Source organism: Poecilia reticulata, linkage group LG12 (assembly GCF_000633615.1).
Source record: "Poecilia reticulata strain Guanapo linkage group LG12, Guppy_female_1.0+MT, whole genome shotgun sequence".
NCBI lineage: Eukaryota > Metazoa > Chordata > Actinopteri > Cyprinodontiformes > Poeciliidae > Poecilia > Poecilia reticulata.
In genome coordinates this window covers 18276545-18300219 of record NC_024342.1, presented here as the reverse complement: position 1 = coordinate 18300219, position 23675 = coordinate 18276545, and the positions used below count along the sequence as shown (strand labels likewise).

The 23675-nt window shown below is 36.5% G+C and overlaps 1 protein-coding gene across 5 annotated transcripts; it reads right to left on the bottom strand.

The window, feature by feature from the left end:
- Positions 1-2148: 2148 nt before the first annotated feature.
- znf618 (zinc finger protein 618) lies at positions 2149-23386 on the bottom strand. Of its 5 annotated transcripts, none has more exons than XM_017307964.1 (12): positions 23272-23386; positions 18914-19003; positions 18344-18424; positions 16278-16367; positions 15645-15749; positions 15501-15521; positions 14063-14140; positions 10927-10974; positions 10459-10536; positions 9654-9812; positions 7753-8852; positions 2149-7025 (listed from the first exon to the last, which is right to left on the bottom strand). In XM_017307964.1, exons 1-12 carry the CDS (start codon positions 23369-23371, stop codon positions 6486-6488), a joined length of 2490 nt encoding a protein of 829 aa, XP_017163453.1. In that variant the 5' UTR covers positions 23372-23386; the 3' UTR covers positions 2149-6485. The 5 variants fall into 5 exon arrangements, with proteins under 5 accessions (XP_017163453.1, XP_017163454.1, XP_017163455.1 ...); XM_017307965.1 differs by having other exon boundaries at positions 10927-10971; positions 23272-23340; XM_017307966.1 differs by having other exon boundaries at positions 15645-15734; positions 23272-23339.
- Between the last annotated feature and the right edge of the window lie 289 nt (positions 23387-23675).

The window sequence follows — 23675 nt, the reverse complement described above, 5'->3', positions numbered from 1 at the left end:
CTGTGAAACTTTCCCTGCTCATTTTAAGCCACATATATTCTAGCGGGTAAAGCAAAGCGTGTAATCTCATGGCATAAGTTTTTTTTTTGTTGGACGCATGCTAATCTTGCTCTTGATATTATCCTAATTTAAACAGTCATACTAACAAAACCTACATTTTCTTATTTTTTTTCCAGATCTGATGTTTTTATTTGTACTTTAGCACTGCATTGCCTTTATGTCCTTTATCTTGAATCATTTAAAGCCTATACTGCCACCTAATGTTCACAAACTGACTTCTAGAGGGAACCCCCTTGTCACTCTGTTGCTACAGGGTACGCATTATTGTTCTAATGCACTCAGTCAGCATTTATTTCAGAATGTGGTGTTAATTGAAACATATTTTTTGGATATGTAAAAGGTTGTGTCGGGGTATGAGAGCATGCAGATTTGAAATTTCTCCATAACCCTGAACTAAACGGAAATAATTGTCCATTAGGCGGGTTATTTTCTCCTATTTTTCTTCTCTTAATAACAGAAAATGAAGACTGGCTCCTAAGCACTTAAGTAAAAACAAACTTAGCACGTCACATCAGTAATTGCTTGAAGAAAAACGTCACTGTCAACAGTCAACAGTGGGCTACGTTGTATGCGTGTGGTGGGTGAGGGGGCTGGTGTGGCAGTAGACAAAGAGCCGGGGAGTGTGGGGGGCAAATGTGGACACATGCTGCAAATTAGGCTTTAAGCAAGCAGCCCCTTATTTCCTTATGTTTACAGCGACAGAGGAGACGTGAGTGCAGGTGTTTCTGCATGGCTGCACCTCAGTGCACCTTAGGGACAGAATGACCTGGGTGTGAAGGGAGGGACCACAACAGCAGCCTATGAAGAACACAGACAAACTTTTTTTGTCCCACTCCCTCCCCCCCCCCTATCCGTAGCCCCCTGAGGAACCCTTGCACGCACTTCTAAGCAGCTTCTGCATATACACTCCCTGTGGCCGAGCTTCAAAGGTGGCTGTTTTTTGTTTTTTTTTGTGTAAAGCCTGTTTTCACTCGACATGTGTCTGACGCCCACCTATGTCAGAAACTGTGGAAGGCTTCATTTCTACCTGGAGGTGAAATTATACTGGGGGTGGGGGGGAAGCAAACTGAATTCTACAGGAGTAAAATCTCAAACGTCACGAGGTTCTCTTACACTGCTTTCACAGTGCCTTGCGAAGGTATTTATATCTCCTACATCTTTTCAGCTTGCTACTCTTAAGTTTACAACTCTTAAGTTTAGTTGTATTTTTTTTAATGTAAATAAAAAATATACAAGGTTTGCAACTTTTTCTTTTACAAATTAAAGTATAAAAAGTGCGACACGCCTTCATATTCAGCCCTGTGTGACATGAGGTCCTTAGATAAAAGCCAGCTTGTAATATTTGTTGTGCGCTTGTGTAATTTAAAAAAGACCTACTATGGTCATTGAATAAGTCAGGATAGGTCTGTGGGATATATAAAACATAATCATTACAATTTTTGCAAAAAATATTAATCTCAGATCATGAGATTTCACCTGCTTATTCTGTCTATTTTGAGCTCCTTTGAGAATCAGCTTTTTTAGGGCTGTGCAAGTGCTGGCCATGCCTCCAACTTTGTTTTTTGTTTCTGCAATAACTCTTTAATTAAATAACTTACAACAATATTCAATGTTCCTTTGGGAACAATAAAGTATGTTTGAATTTAATTTACTCCTTACACGCATGAAAATGTCTGCAAGCAGACGCGCATTTGAACAATGGTACATCTTTGACCTTGAATAAGGTCCAGAGGCAAAAGAAGTGGATTCTGCTGCAGCAACCATCAAAAATGCTGCAAGCGGCTTCTGCATAAGTGAAACTCTCGCAGTTTTAGGAAGGGTCAGTGGGCCCGCTTGAGCTTTTTACGCTGCACGGGGATTGTTTATGAGTGAGGGGAGGAAAAAACATGGGAGATCAACAGATGAATTGTTGCGAGTGCTGCACCGGTCAGATGTGGTGAAGAGAAAGCGGCGCCGACAGGCACTGCAAGTTAAATGCAAGAGAAAGCTTTCAGGGAAGCGTAGCTCATCTTCACAGAAAACAGAGAACAAAAAGACAAACAGATTACACACAAAAACCTTTATACAAGAACTACAGCAAGCTTAGCATATTGTCACACAGAAGTTTAAAGTTTATTCACACATAACATACTACAGAGGGTAATGTATTCAAGAAACATTGAATAGCGCTGTCATATATGTCACAGGAAAAAAAAGAAAGAAAAAAATCAAAACCAAAAAGACAACCGTTTCTTTGCCGTTATATAAAAATATTGTTGCTACAAAAGTATAAATTAGGTTTACTAATAAGACAACTCAGATCTGAATCTACACAGAAGTCTGCTGCCAAAGTGCGATAAAAAGACTAGCTGAACAGAACCCAACATATTTATTTATTTTTTTGCATTTTAGCTGAGTATAAAAAGGAAGAAATGCCTGTAAAATAGGATGAAAGCAACACCGAGTTCTTAACCTGAATTAATTAACTAGTTAAACAGATCTCCATGTTAGCATTCATTTACCACAACTTCACAACTGAACTTTTTATTATCTGAATAAGTTAAACCCCTTAAACAAAAGAAAACTTACAGCTGAGTTCAGCGTTTCTAGTATAAGTATCTAAGCTGACTTTTCTATAATATCAAAACTTTCTGAAATGCTACTGTAGAAAAAAGAGGTATAATGTTATTGGTGCTCCCCACTTTTTCTCTTGAATGAAGGCGCCCCCTTGTGGCATAAAAACAGCAGTTCTCCTGTATTTACAGAGTCCGTTTCTGAAAAGGGATGATGTCAACCTCTAAACACCAACCAGAAAACAGAATAGCTACTTCCACCTTGAGAGGCAGAAATTCAGTCAGAGTACCTTAAAGTAACATCATGTCAGAGCCAGAAGGATTTATTTTTATCTGATGAGAAACACTGGTTAATAATATTATATATGATTACTCTTATCAAAAGCATGCATATCTTAGTTATATTTTTCATTTAATCAACAAAAAAAAAGGAATACTATTTCTAAGAAAATTTAATTTCTTGTCAACAATGGCATTTTGTCCCAGAGCATATCGTATTGGAAAACGAAAAAAAAAAAAAAAACAGTGAGAAAAATCCCTTCATCAGTGAGCCCAGGAAAACTGTTGAAACCAGCAACCATGTACAGTATTTTGACCGTTTCTTAGATCTAACCCACATTTCAATTAACTGGTTTCTGAAATTCTCAATACTGCCTTATGAGTGCTGAGGTAAAACATTGGATTGGTACTTGAAAAGTGTATTTCAAACAGATTTTACAGTCATTTTTTTTCTTTTTTTTTTTTAAGCTTTTTTTTTTATTAAAATATAATAAACAAAATCAAAATATTCTAAGAAATCATAAAGTGGGGATAGGGAGGTAGGGGTGGCAAGGCCTTTAGGAACTTGGGAGAAAGAAAATCTAAAGTCTACTTAAAAAAAAAAATAAGCTAAACAAAAAGTTTGCAAAGCAAATCCTCGGATCTTTGTCTTTTTTTAAGTGTTTCATAAAACTAAAACCAGTCAAAAGGGGGAAAAAAGAGTTTGAATCAAAACTGGTACTGATCTGAAATTCCTATAAAAGATTAATCAGTTTTCTTTTTTCTTTTGGCTTTACAAACGTGTTACTATTTCCACAGATGTATTTTCATTGGCTGCACACTTACATTCACTTTAAACAAAACAGCCCTGCCTTTAGCCTTCCAATGATCACTGCGAACTGCATTAGTGTGATGCTGTCTGTGCAAAAGTGAGTGCTAACAGTGTTAAAAGAACTATGTTTCTGTGTACAGTCCGTCAGTGTTTTCTGAGAAGGCTGCTGTTGTACTGAAACTGTCGTCATACAGGCTTCAACAGAAAAGAATCACCTGAAAGCTGCAAAACGTCTCATATAGTACAGTGTATAATATGCTAAGGGGATTTTGAGGTGTGGAGAAATATAAGTGTTTCTTTTATTTTACAAAGTGAAGGGTTACTTGGTGGGGTGGGAAATGAGAAAATAAATAACTGCACTGCAGCATTTAGGAGTATTAAGCAAAATTCAAGCTGTGTGAAAATACAATCTCAAATCACAGTATCAGTTTTGAAACGTCCTTCGGTGTGACACCAATAAAAATAATCTAAATACTCAAATTCGATTCTCATGTAGAGTCATTTTAAGTCTATTTATACAGTGGATACCTGTTTTAATGCTTAACTTATTACTGACCTGTTTTATGAGCATACGTGCTCAGTTGATTTCACCTAATAAACATATAAATAAAGCACTTAAGTCACACAGTTGTACATGATAAAAAAAAACAACCTAAAAAATCACCATGTGGACACTAGAGGACGCTGTTTCCAGCTATAAATTCCTGATACGTCTACATGAGTGGCCAAAAGAAAAGAAGCAAATGCTTAAACACAAAAGAAGGCAATTAATGTACAAAACAAAGGCAAGACAACTGAAGGGTTACAGGTCGAGTCAAGGAAGAGACTTAAGGCCCAAAAACAGAGAGAACAAACCAGAGATTGAATAGTAATTACCAAAGGCAACAAACAGCAGTTTCCATTCTTCCAAGCCATTTAAGGAGGTATTAGCGCAATTTAATGTACACTCACTTCATGAACACACTTGCGTTAAGCTTAGCGGATACACTGGTAGACCAAAATAAAACAAAATAAAATTCCTCAGTGTTTCTTTTCGATGGCACCAGGTGTATTTTGGGTAGAATGGTTGAAAAACAAAGTCGTGGTTCGGTATCCACCTCAGCACTGAGGTCACAGTTTGGTTTCTTTTTAGGTACAGTGAGGAAAAAGTGGCGGTGCCTGCTCGGATGTGCTCATTCCTGAGAAAATCCTATTGATTTTACAAACGTTAAAACGATTTGATGCAGATTGATGACTTGCGTTGTGAGAACAGTCAGATAACGGGACCTGTGTGCTGTATTAAAGCTTATTGCCTTAAAAATGGAAATCTATAGCTCAAAATAGGAAGACGATGTTTATAGTAGGATGGTAAAACTGGGAAGCAACAATAAATAAACCAGGACACTTCCAATGGACTGTATTTTTCTTCTAAACGAACGTCAAAAAAAATAAAAATAAAATAAATACGTATACATGCTGAAAAATGCCATTATGGAATAAACGCGTGCAAGGAAAGCTCACTAAGTGAATGATAAGCTGCTCTTTTGAGAGTCCAGGTACAATGTGTGAATCTAAAACAAGAGCACTGACGCTACTCGTCGATAGCGGGTGCAAAGTGATGTGGCATTCCTGAATTACCAGCACTTGTAATCATTAAGCTAGTGAAATCAACTGCAGGAGGTTTCTAAGCAATATACTACCTGGGTTGTGCTGTTTTTAAAAACAATAAAACATTTTAAAAGTTATTATTTCATAATGTTATGGAATACATTTCGGGAGTAATCCAGCTCTAACAAGTATGACTGAACAATTTCATTAAAAGACGCAAAACAAAAAAATATTCAATTGGATGCTTTCCTCTTTCAATCCTTCAACTTCTATTAATTTCAGATCTGTGCAAGTCTAACGGTTTGACTTGCATGTCAAGAAGCAACGAGAAACAATTTCAGCAATTTTCTTCACCGTTTGTAATTAAAAAGGAAAGCATCACATAAAATTAGTTACCTTCTCAGTTGAGAAAAAAATGCATGCAGTGCATGCAAATCCTCCAGCGCTACATTTTCTGGCCGTCAAAGCATCCGCAACGCTTAAGCTCCGTTTTCTGCCCATTGTCCAACGTCGACTAAGCTGAAGTATTTTCATTTTAGGTGAGTTGTGTAAGAAAATGCTAGTGCACCTAATTTTCAGAGGTGCAGTGGCAGTGACGATTAACTACGTAATTCTTTCGTTGTACGCCCTAAATATACTGCTACAGTAGTTTGCCGTTATCTCCCTCCTGAACGGTTTTGAGAAGTAGAAATAGGTTGGGGGTTTTTTTCTCCAGAGGTGTGTAACAGTAGGCCGAAGCAGTGAGAGCTCTAATTACCTGAAAATGTTGTCAACCAGTGAGAGTAACAGCATCGTAGCCTTGTAGAGGTTTAATCATTAGGCTGGAGTAATTTAAATCACTGACTGTGACAGATGAAATTCTTCCTGCTCACACGTGCGTCTTAAACCAAGGGCAGCGCACCAAACAGGACTGTCTTGTCTTGTCAGAGATACCGTTCCACCCCTGCTCTTTGCTCTGTACTTTACATCAGCCCAGTCCTCACAAAATATATAAAAAGCCATTTAATTTTATATGTGTGTACAGTCTTTGCAGTGTGCGTGTGTTTTTTTTTTCTGTATTATTCTGCCTTGAGGAGTCTTTAGTTTTCTTACACACTGATGTTTACAGTTCATCTAAACCTACAGTACATAAATATGCGTCTTCAGTCATTGGTTGGATGATCGTTTGGTTGATTACGTACTGATGGGTTGCTTTTCTAACCCATATTGGAGCGAAGGAAAATGAGTTTGTTCATCTCCTCAGCAGTGACCTGCTGCCTCCTCTTCATTGCCAGACTTTGTTCACACACAGTCACACACTCACTGCGTATGCCCACCGCAGGCACGGCGAGAAGCCACAGCGCCAAGCGAGCGAGCCTGGGGAACTTCTCACTCACTGTCGAGCTCCAGTACTGAAAGAGGTCAGGCGTGCCTTGGACAAGTGGTTCGGCCAGGTACTGAAAAATCTCTTGCCTAACTTGTCCCGGGCCTTCGTCGTTCCCCGAAACCAGAGAGGAGCCTCTCGAGGGTCCGCCGTTGTTTCCAGCGCCATCTATACGGCTTATTTTCGGGGTGGGAGGGCCGTCTCCATCCCTCTCTTCTCCGCTCGAACCACCTCCGCCGCTCAGACTTCCATCCCTGGTTTCAGCAGCCATTTCGCAGGCACGGGAAATGATGTCCTCGTGCTGGTAGGCTGGAACTGAACGCAGCTTGAGCTGTGGGTCCAGGACCATGGCTACCTGGTGGGCTCTTTCAACCTGCAGAGAGAGAAATATCATCGATTATTTGAATGAACACAAAACAGAATTATTCATAACCAATTATACAACATTCTGTACAGATAACACAAAGTTGACACGGTACATATTCATTTAAAATGTTTCCGAAAAAGAAAAAAAAAAGAAATGCATTTATTTTCACACCCTCTGAGTCTCTCATGCAATACAGTTATTTAAGGTACATCTCTACCAGCTTGAGTTTCAATCTTCAATAGACTTTTTTTTTTTTTTAGCAATTGTGCTTGTTCTTATTTGAAAAATAGCTCAAGTTTGGTGAGTTTTAATGGAGAGCAACTGTGAAAAGCAATTCTTAAGTCATGAAAGTGAATTCCATATGCATGTAGATCTGGACTTTGAAAGGATAATTTTAACATGTGAACATGCATTGATCTAAAATGTTCCATAGCAGCTCTGCTTGTACGTTTCTGGTAGCTTTACTGACCACCATCTCTGTTTGGATTGAACAATTCATTATCTTTAAGGTTTTTCCTAAGAAAAGCGTCCCCACAACATGATGCCATCACCACCAGTATAAATAATTTTGCAAGGTTTTGCATATCAGAGACACTAGTTCAATGAGATGAATCATTTCTTTTTCCTTTTTATCAAGCTTAGAGTCTGACAGCTGTAATCTTTTATTAATTTTTTTTTTTTTTGAAGAAAATACAGTTCAGGAAACAAGAAGGAAGTATTATCAATTTTGTACCTTAAAGTTTTCCTTGAGGGCTTCAAGGAAATAGTGGCAGAGTTTGCTAGCGGTGCCGGTCCCAGCCTCCCCAGCTTTAGATGTGAAGAACTTCTCCAAGCGCAGATAGACAGGCAGTACTTGCTGTAGGGTTGGTCTCCTCTGGCTGCTCAGCTCCAGAGCTGCCAGGCGAAGAGGTGCCAGGAGACAAGCCAGGGTGCTTAGCAGATGTTTGTTAAGTCCTTGAAGAAGTGGCGCGGTGGACTTACTGCGGCCATAAGCCTCACAGATGTGTTCGAAGTGTGCGTGGACCTGCAGGAGGGCCTCTGCCATGCGGTCCCAGCATGGAGGTGTGGGGCATTGTGCAGGGGAGCCTTGAGTACTTTCCTCAGTTGTGCTTGTGGATGTGTTGAAGCACTGTTCCTCACGAAGGGCCAGCGTGGAAGAGGAGGCGATGTCTCTGCAGGTTGAGAGAAGCTCGGCTAACTCGTGAAGCCCTCGAGCCTGGAGGCTGCGTTTCCCGAGAACCGCCTGAACGACGGCGCCGAGCGAACACCCCGCACACCGCAAGCATACTCTTCCCCGCCCGCCGCTTCCCAGCGGCGACCCTGCGAATCCAGCTGCCCACAGTCGAGGCTCGGAGACGTACACGGTTCGAATGTCCGACATGACGAACTCAGACAGCACGTTCTGCACCCAGTGGTGAATCTGCTCGGGCCCCTCCCTCAGCTCCGCCTCCCTCACGCCGAGCACGTAACGTTTGAGGCGGGACCCCTCCACCTGGTAGGCTGTGAGCACATAGCAGGCGTCTGGGCCGGAGGTCTGGGAGTGGCAGGTCACTGCGATGCCCAGTGAAGCATTGGAGCCCAGGGCACACGTGACTTTGACTTTCACTTGGTTGTACATGCGGGGGAGCTGGCGCAGTGCCAAGGCACTCATGTTGCCAAGAGCGTCGCGGGTGGAGTAGGCACCGTGACGAGCCCCTGTGTCCACAAGGGTCTGTGCCAGCTTCAGGAAGTCTTTGCTGTTTAGCACATTGAGCATGTTCAGATCAGAGCACATTACCCGTAATAGGCGCTCAGCCACCTGCTGTCTCTCCTTCTCAGGTAGCCCATTGTTCTCTGCCAGTTGAGTCAGATGGAAGAAGAAAAAAAGAAAAACAGAGATAATCAGTATTATTATTTGAAGTATTTGAAGGATTGATTCCAATATTTGACATGCAGGAAAAATACAAGTGTGGCTGAAAATTTCCTGAAAATAACATGAAAAACATATAACATTACCAAAATACTATACAAATATTAATGCCCCAATTCAACCTTGAATGCTGGATCTAAGTTCCTTACTAAAGAGCTCTCAAAAACACATGCTGTTAACATATTCCCTGTGATTTGATGCCAGTTGCACCCACAGTGTTACAGGGTGAGCCGTGTTTTCCACGGCCAGTTTTGAAAAAATAAAAAATAAAATAAAATCACGAACTTCTTTGGTGGTGCAAAAACTGCGATATAGGTGATAGATAGTCAATGCATTGTTTATTTAGCTACTTTGTCTGGGTTAACGATCTAAGTGAAACTATAAAAGAGCTACTGTTACCATCAACTCTGTCTACTTTTCTTTAACATAGACATAAACCTGGACCACTGCACCTGCTTTAGCTGATATTATATCAGAACATTAAAGAAGCTTTTGTAACCTAGATAACCTCACGTTGGAACAGCACTTTAACTCTGTGCTGCAGAAACCTGTTGGCATTTAATTTAAAATTACTAGGGTTGGCAATGCTAAAAATCTTAATCAGGATATCCCTAATACCAATACACTAGTATAGCTGTAGATATCAAAAGAAAGATGAAAGAGGGAGGGTTCATTTACATGTTATGTGCCTACACCCTTAGACTTAATGAGCTGGCAGTACTTACGGCTGAGTGTATGGTTCCTCTGAGAGATACTTTGAGGCTGGATTTGTATTTTCACTGAGGGATGGGCCTGAGCCTGGGACCCTCTCCACAGCTGCTCTTGAGGACCCGAAGCTGAAGAGGTTTTGGGAGAGTCCCCTTTGGTGTGGTTCTCATTATCAGCTGAAAGTAGACAGATGGCAGAAAAAGCATCTATCAATAGAGTACATCTTGGGAAACCAGTAGCGAAACTGTAAAACAAAGGTACGGAAATTTAGGGATAAACAAAACAGGAAAAGAAACATTAAAATTATGCGCTCCACAACCCTGACTCATTAATAGATGAATCATCTTTCCAACCAGTGGCGTACATTTTTGAGTGAGTGCTAAGCGTCTGCTCCTTTACAAGATCAAACTCAACTGTTTACGCCAGTCTCTAAAATTCATTAAAACCACTTAACTACAAACATAAATATTTAAGTGCATGGGCGCGAAATGGTTTGTTTACTGGCACAAAGTGGATATACGCTGGAACGAAATGGACTGTCTGGGTATAAACAAGGGTAAAAACCGGAAACCGCCCCACAGCCAAACAAAAGAAGTGTATGATTCTCAAAATATTTTTCAACAAGACAAAGACCACAGCAGCTTCAGGTCCAGATCTGCAACAACCCTTATAACAATCTCTTTCTTAAAAGTCTGCATTAATATTGAGCACAACTTTTAAAAAAAGACTACACCTCAAAGCTCGTTGCCAATGAGGACTTGTGCACATTATTCATTTGTCTCGGTGCTAAGCTAAAGGCTTCATCTGTATTCGTAAACTCACCAGCGTGCGACTGCATGTGCTCCAGGAGGTTGTTGTAGAACTGGAACTGGATGCCACAGGCACCACAAGTGTAGGGCTCTAAAAAGATCACAACGCCCAAAAGACTGTTGACTCTTTGTCATCAGAATAATAAAATTACTGTGCATTTGTCAACCTGGCTAATATTTTTCTTGATCTGTCATGGATTGATCAAATTCAGTTCTACTATCATATGACTGTTTAGGGTGTTTGCAGGTTACTGTGATTCAAGACAGAATCACATCCAATATAGAAGCCCCTCTTTATTCTGTTAGTACTTTGGGCTATCCTAGTCTTTAGTAATTGACTCTATGAAAGCAAACAAAAATTAACAGAAAGAAACTGCATTTACATCTTAACTTAAACAAAAAAAAAAAAAAAAAAAAAAAATTGGAAAGTTGGAGTCCATAAGAATAGCACAATGATTTAATTTTTGGCACTATTACTTACTTTGTGATGTAGAGAAGGTGGTGGCCACCAGAGGGCTCGGAGTTCCTGCTGACAAGAGGAAAGGGAAGGATTTAAAGCTACAGACACTGTGGTGCAGGCCTTTCTGCATCACTCTTTCCCTTTCTTCATTAAATCTGTTCAACTCCAGATTCTCTGCTTCTATTTTTGCAACAATAATCCAGGGTGGACTTATTCAAAAACAGGAGTATCAAATAACAAAAGGGTGTAAATGCTTTTTTTTTTAAAGCAAAAACCAAAGAGCAGTCTAATAAAACATGAAAAAGGCCTTCATCTTTAGAGCCATAAAGGCTAGTCGCAGCATCATCAGGGCTGCTTTGATATAGTGTAGCAAAAGCCTGTATGGTCAGCTTTAATCTTAGACCCTATAACTGCAGTCGCAAATAGCCTATAATCATGCTACCAAATTTAAACTTACAAGTCCACACAAGCAATAATAATGCTAAGCTAATAATCTTCATCACTGTGTTTTGGTCTGGTTGCTTTTGCATGATTATATGGCAACTAATATTTTAATTAGTGATCACTACACAAACAAAAACAAAACCTTCTTTCAAATGTCCAAAATTTGGCAACACTTTCCCTCAAAATGAACTTCGCAGAGCTTTTACCTGCAAGCCTGTTTGCAAAAAGATGAGAGGTTATTATATGACGCTGCTTTGTAAATAGGAATTTATTGCAGTGAAACCCTGGACTAGCTCAGGCAGCTGTGGAAATCCTTGAGCTTCTGGGATGATTTGCTAATCCCTGGACTTCAATTCTATTTTGGTTACAGATCCCAAAACAGTCATTTTCTGTCATAATTGTTATGATCCAAGCTCCCAGGATTATTTATTGTTTGGCAGTAGAAACTGCCTTATTTTCTGCATTTAAAAATAAGTAAATGCAATGGTTAAGTCAGTCTCTTATTAGTCAATCCCTGCCCAATTAAATGGAAGTACAGAAAACCTAACAATCCCTGGGGATGTTTTTTTTCCCCCCTCTCTCTTTTTTCCTCCCATGAACTCACAAAAATAAAGATTAATGCTTTCTGAGTTCTTCATGTGCATCTCGTTTTGGTTTGACAATTTATTTTGGTTTTCACTTTTACTTTGTGAATTATGCCTTGGGATGTCTGCAGGAACTCCAAGGAGCTTCTGTTGATGAGCTTTGTGCAGCCAGGCAATTTTATGTTATTAGGATGCTGTTTTTTAGTTTAATACGTTCTAGATTAAGATTGTATATACAAAATTAACTTTATAGCATATGTAGTCTTCTGGTTTGATCATAATATACTCACACAGTAACACTTTGAATGTTTGGCTTGTATTAGGTTTTGTGTCAAATTAAAAAGCACCATATGAAAATAAAGCAGGTAATACACATACTTTAAAAAATAAATTTACATTTTTGTATTAAAATGGTTTTTATTGACGTGATGCAACATTCTAAATCCTAAATTTCATGTCTGCATCAACTGCAAGTTAAAAATCAACAAAATTAACAAAAATAAATCTTCAGTCTGCATGTAATTAATCTTCATGTGTTATTATGTGTAAACTGAGTTACTGAAATAAAATAATGTTTTAGAAATATAAAATTTTCTTAAATGCATCTGAAAGTATTTTTTAGATGCTTATTATTAGTTATATGCAAATTCGATCCAATTTTATGCTTTCTGAAAATGTATTACCAATTATAAGTCTTTCTAATGTATTATAGTTCTTATTTTAATTTTTTTTTCAAAGTTAGGGTTTGGAAGTCAAGCTTTAATTCAAACAACAGTTTTCAGTCTTTGTCTCGTATGAAAACTTTTTCATTAAGGTATTTGGCATGTCCGTATGTGAAAGTTTAGATCCAGTCAATGAAAAGTATTTCAACAGAAAAATCTTCCCAAATAGATAAAGTTGACAAACGCTGAGCTTCTGGAAAGACATTCCTAAAGCTCTGACCTCAAACCTCAAGAAAATATGTGGTTCATGCTTCAGTGCCAGGACACAAACCGATTTAAATGAACTGCATCAACTCTGCCAAAAGACAGTAATCAAAGACTCAAACAGGGTTACGCTAAAATCTGGTTAATCGCTACAAGAAGCATGTAGTCAAATGGCAGAAAGACATTTAGCCAAATATTAGAGGCGGTGTACATATATTTTTGGAGTCTGTGATTTTTGTCCTGCTTGGATAAGAAGAAAGTCCAATATAAATTCAAACTTGTGCATCTAAATTTTATTTTTTGTGCAGTGGAAACTAAACACTAAAAACTACAAGTATAAAAATACCCAAATCAATATGACTTTCATATCCATAATAAGTGCATTTCAACTTGTGACTGGAACTTTTTCTGTAATCTGGTCTAACTCAAGTCCAGACTTGTTCCCCAATGAATAAATATAAATGATTCAGTGCAAACTATTTTAGCTATTTGCAAAAATTAAGGAATGCTACTTTTAATAATAATACTAAAATTAAAATTCAACAGTTTTCTTAACTATTCAATTCTGAACCGAAAGTGTTGTTAAAATAAGTAGTGATGCAGTAGAGTGGTAAAACACACCCTGGTGCAAGCTATTTTTAAACATGTGGTTAGCATCTATTTTAAAAAGAGTAAACATTTAAAAATAACATTTCTCAAATTCAAGACTGGATGTTGTCTTGCTGCTTGTACTACTCTGAAATTAATGCAGACTTTAAATGTTTTACACATCATTGCACTCTAATTTATGATGCATTGTTTTTCACCAACCATTTTCTTCTAGAAGAGAGTTACGCAGTTCTGTTTGAAAATCTGGGGTAATATAAAGTAGCTGTTTATAAAAGAGAAAGCATGATTTTCAAAAGCATCTCTAGTTTCATGATCAGAGTGAGGAGATGAAAAATATTATTTTCAGCTCTCAGAATTGAGTTTTATATAGTAACAATTGATGCGAGGTAGGTCACTCAAACCTCTATACACGGACTCCATTTCAATTTTCAGCCCAGCAAAGAGTAGCAAAACAATATCTGCTGAGAGCATCTGAAGCCGACAGAAACAAATATCTGCTTAGTAAAACATGAAAACACATCTCCCACTTTGAGCAGAAATAATACATTTTCATGCACAGTTAGAAATGCACTACACAAGACACTAAGTGCTTACCACTTGAGTTCTGCGAACTGTTTGTATCAACCAAACTGGTCTGAATCGCGCTCTCTAATTTCCGTCTAAATGGGCTGTCTGCAAGGGAAAAACAGGAGAAACAATAAGTGGCATAGTCATAAAAAAACAAGTGACCTGCGCATAAAAAAAAACAAAAGGGACAAAAATATTTTAAATTCAAGCTACGAACACCCACAACTATTAGGTTGAAGCTAAATTAATGGCATGCAGTGTACATTTAATTTTAATCTGCAGCATTGAAATCAATCATACTGACAGGTTTGAATAAGGATCCAAATGGTCATATTACATTTAAATATGGGTTTAATTCTGCCTATTCGTTTCATCTTTTTGACCCACTTCTACAAAGCGAGTGTGTGCCGTGCTTTAAATAGGCTGAGTGCTTCTTAGCAGAAAGATAGGTTGGGGAGGTGGGGGATGGTGTGGTAAGGCGAGATGAGACTCAAAAATTGCACTACCATTTGAGAATTTGTCAATTTTTGCTAACCTAAAAACGATGATTGTTGACTTTTTTATTTTGCATCTTTTTTTATCTTTTGTGTTAGAATTCCTTTGATTATTTTAGTTGCACGAATGGCCAAGAGCATTTGCTGTCTATTTTTTACAAGATCATTTCTCAAGAGCAAAGCAACTTTGTGTTTTCAGCATATATTTAAAGTGAAATCCAGCAAAAGTGGTTTAAAACCCCAGGGTGATATGATACAAATAAGGATGCCCCGATATCAAGTATTACACCAGGGCTCTAGTATTTTTAAGGATTAGGTTAGTCCACAACTAACTTAATCCTCTGTACTTGTTGTTGGTGTAACATGTATAATGTTGTTACACATAAATCAAATCTAAAATACCGGTAAATAAAAATTATAGTCAAATCTGTATTACAGTCCCTCCACACGTCTTTCTGATATTGTGGGAGGAGTCTTTGTCTTGCAATCCCAAAGTTGTTGGTTCAATTCAAGCTTCACCGTGGAAAGACACTTAACCACAAATTGTCAAGTCAGTGTATGAATGTGTGCATGTTTTCATTGTTAAAACGCTTTCATTGATTCCAATAAATCTATGCATTATAACAAATATTTACATTGATAAAGATTATCAGTGTAGGGTTTGGAAGTCAAGCTTTAATTCAAACAACAGTTTTCAATTTTCAGTTTCCTAAATTGTTGAAACTCGAGGCTAAAATGTTTGATGAAATAATGAAAAAAATCACAACCCCCACTGTACAACTCAATGTTGGCAACAGCTTTTGATATTTTTTTTTCTTCCTGCAAAACCATTTTCCTGGTATGGTAAGGATGAATGTTTTTGTCATTGGGCTCAAAATGAAATTAAATAAAGTTTTGTTAATATACTGTTGGCTTTATAAAAATCTGAATGCTCTTCCTTATGTGTAGCATCAAAATAAAATGAAACTTACTGCTCAGTGCTTTGCTCAGACCTGTAATTCGGAAGGAAACAGACAAAAATCATTCTGAGTTTGAAGTTTTATTCAGAAGGGTATTATTCGTCTAACTTCACATAGCAATAAACAAAAACGTCACAAAATAAGTCCCATACTTACTTTTTATCTTACTAGCTTGGCTGTGGCTAAATTTGCTCATGTCCAGGGTACCACATTCTTGTACACGTGAAGTCTTCAAATCAAATGACCCTATAACAAAAGTATCTGGGAGTCATATACACATCAATGTAAGACTTAGTGATATATGTTCATAGAGCATCTGTTAGTAAAGCAGTATAACTGCAAACTCCTATAATATATTAGATAATAAAGCAATGTAACTGTTTAGTGAGAACAGTTTAGTGAGAACAAACTATCTTTTAACAAAGGTAGTTTATGATTTTTTTTTCATCTGGAACTTAATTAATTAATGCTTTATGATTAAAGTCAAAACTTGGCAAACTTCAAGCCACCATTGAACCAGAGGAGGCACAAATAAACTAATCAAACTGTTCTTATTTGGTTTCATTTTCTCATGTTTCCTTGGTAATTGAACATGTCAACATCATTTTTTTTTTTTTTTTACTTGTATTGAAGTAAAAAAATAAAATAATACAACAATTACGGTACATTTATGGGTATATCCCACAAAGCTACAATGTAAAAACAATATTTTCCACCATTCCTCTAATTTGCTCTAAATGAAATTTTAGTTGCATGAAATTTTTGGCTTGGTGCTGTAATCAGACTCACCCAATGGTGTATGAAGAGCAACATGCTCCTGGTATGGGTTGAAGTATTTGTACTGCTTCCCACAGAACTCACAAACATAGCTCCCAGTTTCTGGAGATGAAAATAAACACAATTAACCTGTTAATTATTCAAATAAATACAGAAACAATCACATTTGCCATCAGGAAAAAGAGGAAATAAGAGACAAAAATAACACGGGTGATTATGTTTGCAGAGCAGACTTTGTGTTAAGCAGTGTCTGTCCCCACATACAGGTGCATTTAATTGAATAAAAAAATCACTGAAAAGTTATCATTTCAATATGTATTTTTATTTCAATAATTCAATTCAAAAAGTGAAACTCATTTTATATAGATTTATTACACACAGGGATATAATATGGGAAATGATTTGTTAAAAGTTGTTGTTTAAGGCTTAAACCTAATGAAAACAATGAATTCAATTTCTCACAAAAAAGTTATGTTGTATAAAACTAATAAAAATGATTTAAACCTTGTCACTGCCAAACGCTACTGACATGTCTGTAAGGACACTGATGTCAGTCAAGAAGCTGATACAGAATCTCCGTCTGATGGCTTTTATCAGAGAAAAGTTTTTTTTTTCAATTCAGTTGGAAATCAAGGTCCTAGGAGTCTAGACTAAATATGGAGATGTACAGAATTTAAATTGCCTGAGGTCCACTTTGAAATCTCCTAAATCAGTGATGATTTGGGGAGCAAACTTGTGTTGGTCCACAATATTTCATCAAATCACCAGCCACCAAACTGGAAAAGTGGGCTGGCACTTTCCACCAGCCCATTTTACAAAACTATTAATACCTTTTTTAGGGAAGAATCTCTTGTGTACTGTCAAGAGGAAGATGAGAGACATCAGAGTCAGCAATGTAGAGCAAACGAAGGCCGCTACAACTCAATCTGGGCTTCCTTAACTCCACAGTGGAGCTACGGGATGATCACATCCAAGACATGCCACACTAATGCAGTAAATCATGCAAAAGAGGGTTGGAACAAGACCAACAACAGGGCCTGTACTGTATTATGCAGTGCATGGACATGCTTTTCTTAATGCTAAAATTTCTCTTCATAAAAAAAAAATCTTTTTGTCAATCTTCTGTAACATTTCACTTTTCTCACAATTTTTTTTTTTTTTTTTTTTAGGAGCCCTAAACATAATTCACCAAAATTAACAAACACTTGAAATACATCATTATATGTATAAAGAATTTATTTAAAAAATAGCTTCATTTTTTGAATTAAAATAGGTTAAAGTCATGCGTACAGGCTCAAATATGCTGGAATAAATGTAATGATGCTGAGAATCAACCGTGTGCTTTTTGTAAAAGAGCAACAAGATCCAGGTATGGGTTTGGTTGGATATTTGAACAATCATTTTGTTCTCTGATTAAAGTCTATTTTAAACATTTTGGAATAACCTACTAAAGAGAATGGTAAGCTACATTTAACATAAAATGAGTATTTGTTGTTTCATCATGCTTCAGTAAATCCATGTTCTAAAAGTCTTCTGTGGAAACACTCATCCTCAGCTGGTATGTAGGTGTTTAACAGGGCACCAGTGGTTGATTAGCTAGGACATGCTAGCAGGGTAAACCTGGTAAGCACTACAAATAAAATTCTTCTTATTGTTGATTATGTTATGTTAAACTATGTTAAACTCTCTATGCACATTTTACTTGTCCAGTCAACAAGACAAGATTCTACAACATCTCTTTGCGCAATAAATGAGTCAATCATCCAATTTAACTTAGGAGAATGTTGGCTAAAGCCGACTGCCGACACATAGCACCTGGCAATTCAAATTAAATCAACTAAAAAGAACGTTGGACACAGAAATTATCTGTAATGCACTTAAAAAGTTAGAAACTATAGATAACAGTAATCTAAAAACTTAGGTAGGACCTTTTCTGATGGTTTACACTGATTGGAAAATAGGTTTGGGTTTGTAGTCTGCGATTTGTTAAGGACTTTTTAAAATGTAACAAAAAGAAAAGCAATTTTGAGAACCATAATAGCCCATGTTTAAACAAACTACGAGTACTTCAGTCTTACTTGGTCCAATTTTCTGATAGGGTTCAATAGGCTCCTCCTCTTTAAGGCCATCAACAGGTAGAACCACCTGTTCATACGGATCTGAGAGAGATGGAAACATAAGCACTGACATACTGTTGGTATTCTTAAGTAATACAAAAAACAACTTGTGACAGTAGATTATGTTTTAATCTGCTCTTAACTAATGCTTCATGAGTAGCATAATAAAAATGTCATCAACACTAATAACTGAATTACAGAATGCAACTATTAGGGGTATTTTTTTTTTACCGATGCAACAATGTACCTTTTGTCTTTAATTTTTTTAAACTCCACACTACACTCTGAAAATGGATACCCAGGTATTGTGACTTAACAATAACATTCTTGATAAAAGTTTGCAAGAGATTTAAAAACTAACATTTGAGGAAAATATAAACTAAGGCATATAGCACAATGCACAATGAGAGAGTTGCAAACATAACTGAATCAAGAGGTCCAAATGAGGATTAACTCTACTGGTTTCATTATCAGACCTCAGGTTTCAAAGACAATCATATTTTTAATGTAATTTCTAAAACTTGAGGTTACCATCCACTGCGTGCAGATCACGGTGCTCCTGGAAACAGCTGTAGTATTTGTACTTCTTGCCACATATGTCACAAGAGTAACGGAAGCTACCTGTAAATGAACAGAAGAGAAGCAAAGTTTATATTTCCAACGTAAGTCCAGCTAGACAGAGGATTTCAATTGCTGTAATGTTTACATTTAAGAGACAAAAAACAATGAAGAATGAATTATGGGTCACTAATCACCAGCTGGCAGCAACAGATATGTTTCTACTTTTTAAATATAAGAAAACAGGAATGTTACATGCAAAGAAGGTGCAATGCATGCACACGAGTTTCTACATAAAAACCCCAGCGTACTATAAACCTGGAGGGCCACCAGGCTTTACTTGGCCCCCTACCAGCATTGTCTTAAATAGTTGTTTAAGACAATGCTTAAACAACTATGCTTAAATAGTTGTTTAAGCATTGTCTTAAATAGTTGTTTTTTTATACACCAATAACAGGGACAGTAAAGATGGATTAAGCGAGCGTTATAGTTGACGCGTTGGTCTCTCTTCACCAGTGATTCACAAATTAGTCTTAGACAGAACCATAAAAAAATGATTTATGTTCTGCTTTCAGTCTTTCTTCAGTGGAGAAAGATGCATGCATCACAGAGATTAAATTAAATCACACAGAAAAAGGAATCTGATGATAAAATGAAAACTCAATGACATGGCTGGCAAATTTTTGTAAAAAAAAAACATTGAAGAAGAAAAAAAAAACATGACGTGCCTTTATCCTACAAGAATGATCTGTAAACTGCTTTATATGAAAGGTAGAACCTGACTGATGTAGAGTATTATTTGTTAAAGTTAAAATCAATAAGCTTCAAAGACTTTACAATGTCATAAAAGTCATCTTAAAATAGATATACTTAGATGCAAGCAAACCCATATTTCAATAATGGCTATATTTTAATATATAAATGCTGTATTAAGTGCAAACAAAACATGAAAAGGAAAATGTTCAAATATCTGCAATGTGTTTCCAAGAGAAACCGATGCAAATAAAAAAGCACAATGCACCAAGATAAAATCTAATTCTAACTACATCTCTTCAACAGAGGAAGGTTTATTTTTCTCTTGATAATTAAATATCAGACTTATGTTTCCCGTGGATGTTGCTTTTCCCCTGGAAAGCAACATTCATGTGGCTTATATCATTTGACAATTAGGCAACAAACTACATTTTCTTCCATAATTTCTATGCTGGGAGTATTAATGACAAATTTCGGATTTTATTTGAGTTTTGACTGTTTCAGATTTTAACCGATTAAATTTTTTTAACAAGAACTATTAAATATAAGAAAAGAAAAAGTGCTACAGATTCTTTGATACAGGCATTAGGTATTACTTGGACAAAAAATTAAGGAATAATAGGATTACTTATTACGCCCCCAACTTTTATCTGATCTTTAATAAACCAAGGGCTTTGAAGTATATTGAAGCCTTTTATGGACTAAAAAATAAGGGAGTCCATAGTTTAGCTGCATTTAATAAAAAATAAAATAAAATAAAATAAATAATAATATTCACCTTTTTAATTGCCAATAACTGATTATGGTTGCTTAAAGTAAAAAACAAATCTGATTTGAACTGTGAATTTGCCAGACTTTTTCAACCCTTCAACACTTTGAAAATTCAAAAATGTTTTTTCCAAAATATTACTTTAATATTTTGTTCCCAGAATAAATATCAAAACAAAAATATCCTATATCAATATAATTAAACTAAAAATAGGTTTCTTCACAATAAAAAAGTTAAAAGTTGAGCTATATAACAACTAAAATCAATAATAAAGTAAAAAATGTAAGGTTTTAAAATCATTTTCCTCTCCAATTAACACAAGGTTATTTTACAAAAATTAGACAATTTCTTTGACTTGTAAGCCTAATAAAAGCTCAAATAAGATGGTTCGAGACACAGTCGAGGCCAAATTCATAGTAAATCAACAACAGGGTAAACAAGACAAATAATTGGTTATGGAAGCCTGAATCTCTCTAGATGGGGTTTCTCTTCATTGTCAGTGTTCTGTAAATCAAATGTAGCAAAACATTAACAGTGCAGTTTTAAAGCAAAATCCAAACTAATCTAATCATACTATATTTTAGCAATGTGGCACCCTACTCCCCTTTTTAGATTTCAACCATCCAAAACGCAGAGATTTGTGCTTTCTTGTGATTCAGCAACCCCAACCACTCATGTACAAACATGATACATTGGCATCTCCCTTTGTTCTGCACCCACTCAAACACAGAATCAATACATCATCACGAGAAACGGCAGCTAATTTGATCAAGTGGAGTTTGTAGCTGATGATTTGTTTCAGTCCCCTCGGTAAATAGCAGAATAAACAATGAACGCCACAGCTGACAAGAATGCTAATGTGAATGTAAGAACTGTTCTGCTATTTTGTAATTCAAATACCTCAAATGTAAACTATTCGGTTTGTAAGACGTTCAGTTGGCTGGCAAAAAAAGCCTCCATCCTCCTGTATAATTAATGCAAAAATATTTTCTATTGCATTTCACAAGACCCTCAAATATTATCCATCCTGAGTTGCAGTCAGCCCATAAAAGTCTTTAAGAAGCACATACCCTAAAATACAAGGCTGAGAATAAGTCCATTATTCAACTTGTCAGAAAGCTTTAAGTCAAGGTTATTGTATTCAACAGGTTACTTAAAAATTAGTAAGGGAATAATTTTAAAAAGACTTTTCATGCAGATATAAATGACCCCTGAGATAAACGGATTAAGATTGTGCTATGCGGTCTTCTGGCTGTCAAAACAATGGGGACATTATTTTATGTCTGTTTTTTTAGTATTTAATTAGCTGATTGATTTATAATAACCTGACTTTTGAAATTTCTCCAAAGAAAATCATTCTGTGCCACCATAGCAACACCAAACAGGCAGTGATCTATAATTTTAACAGCTAGCACCTGAAATTGGCTATTATTGACAAAAATGGTCAAAGTTTGCAATAATGATCGCATGTTTCAAAGGGATTATTAAAGAACTGATCATTAGAGAATTGTAGTCTGTGTTCAAAATGAAGTGCGGTCTGACCACCTCTGTGTGAGTGCAAAGCAACAGAAGCTGAAAAGCTTCATTATGATCAAACAATTCCAATTCACTGTCACTGTAAAATGCTTTTAAAAAGAACTGTCAAAAACTGCTTTTAGATAGTATTTATACAGATAAGCAGATAGACTGAACACGGCAGGTGGCTAAGTAGTTGATGCCTAGAGTGTAAGTGTAGCTTTGTGGACGAACCGCACATTTCCCACATATTTTTTTTTTAAACATTTTTCTGTACTGCTCTCCCCCTGGGTCTTATGTTCGTACTCTGGTCTACCAGTCGTGTCTCCCACCCACATTATGTTTGTTCATTCGAAGATGAATACATTATTTGTGAGCTGGTCTCTTTACTATTAACTTGAATATAATTTCAGATTTTTGTATAAATTTTCTTCAGGTTAACTTAGAAAGTGAGCTATTATTGTTACAGGTTAATTTTCTAAACTACAAAAAATAACTGTTAGGGAAGCTCAAATATGAAAAATTGGACTGATGTTTATATCCGATAGTAACACTGGTGTTAAACCAGATTTACCAATATTTAATTTTATAAATTTTTTAAAATCTCGATTAATCGTAAGAATAATTGATAGATTACTCGATTACTAAAATATCCGTTTACAACAACCCTAGCTTAAAATGTGAACACTCAGTACAACCAAAAGTGCTTTACAGTATTTTCTAGCCTAAGAATTTAATCTCAAAGTTCTTTTTTCCCATCCAGTCTCAGTGGCCTAAATATTAACAGTCACAAACAGCTTGGTAGTATTCAGCTTGTACTCCTCATACACCATCTAAACATTCTCATTCTATCTCGATTAACTGCTCTTTTCTTTTCTTTACTTTATTTTCTTTCACTATGCAATGTACATGTACTGAAGTCTCTAGGTTGCATATTCACATAAAAAGCACACTGAGCATGTGTAGGTAGATGTATAAATAACTCGCAAGTACTACTCTGAGGCACAAGTATTTTTAGTCCTGATCAAACTTTGAAAGTGACGTTAAGGCGCTGGGTAAAAACTGGTCCTATATGACTGGTATTCATCATCTTGGACGTAACCTTTTCTCAGTAACCCATTTTTAAATTGCACACTGTAAAAGATTACCTCAATTACTTGCATTTTGTTTCCACAAACTTCCCATTGTGTGTGTAATCATCTACATTAGTGTATATCCGTTTTAAAAACTACATCAAATCTGCTGTCATGCAAATAAAGTTTGTTTAATGGATAATTGGCAAAGGTGTACTTACTATTGGGTGTCTGAGGCAGACCATCTCCAACCATGCTCTCTGATTCTATAATGAAAAAAAAAATAGGTTTGGACTTGCTTGAATAGATTAATGCCAACATGTACTTAAAGATCCATCTCTGTTTGCACCAAATTTTTATTTGAAGACAATAAAGCATATGAGCAAAATGTGGCAAAAATTACTATTATTTTGCTCCTTTGTACCTTTTTTTGTTCACACTGACCAAACAGAGTCGGCGTACTATAATCTGAGTGTGCGCTTTCAAAAAGCATGTTGGCAATTTGGAATCAGAGGCTTGACAACAACAACAAAAAGAAAGACAGAATAAAAAAAAGACAGCCAGGTTGGGTAAATTACTGCATTGACTATTCTGTGCAAATTATCTATGTTTAAGGTTTTGCTCA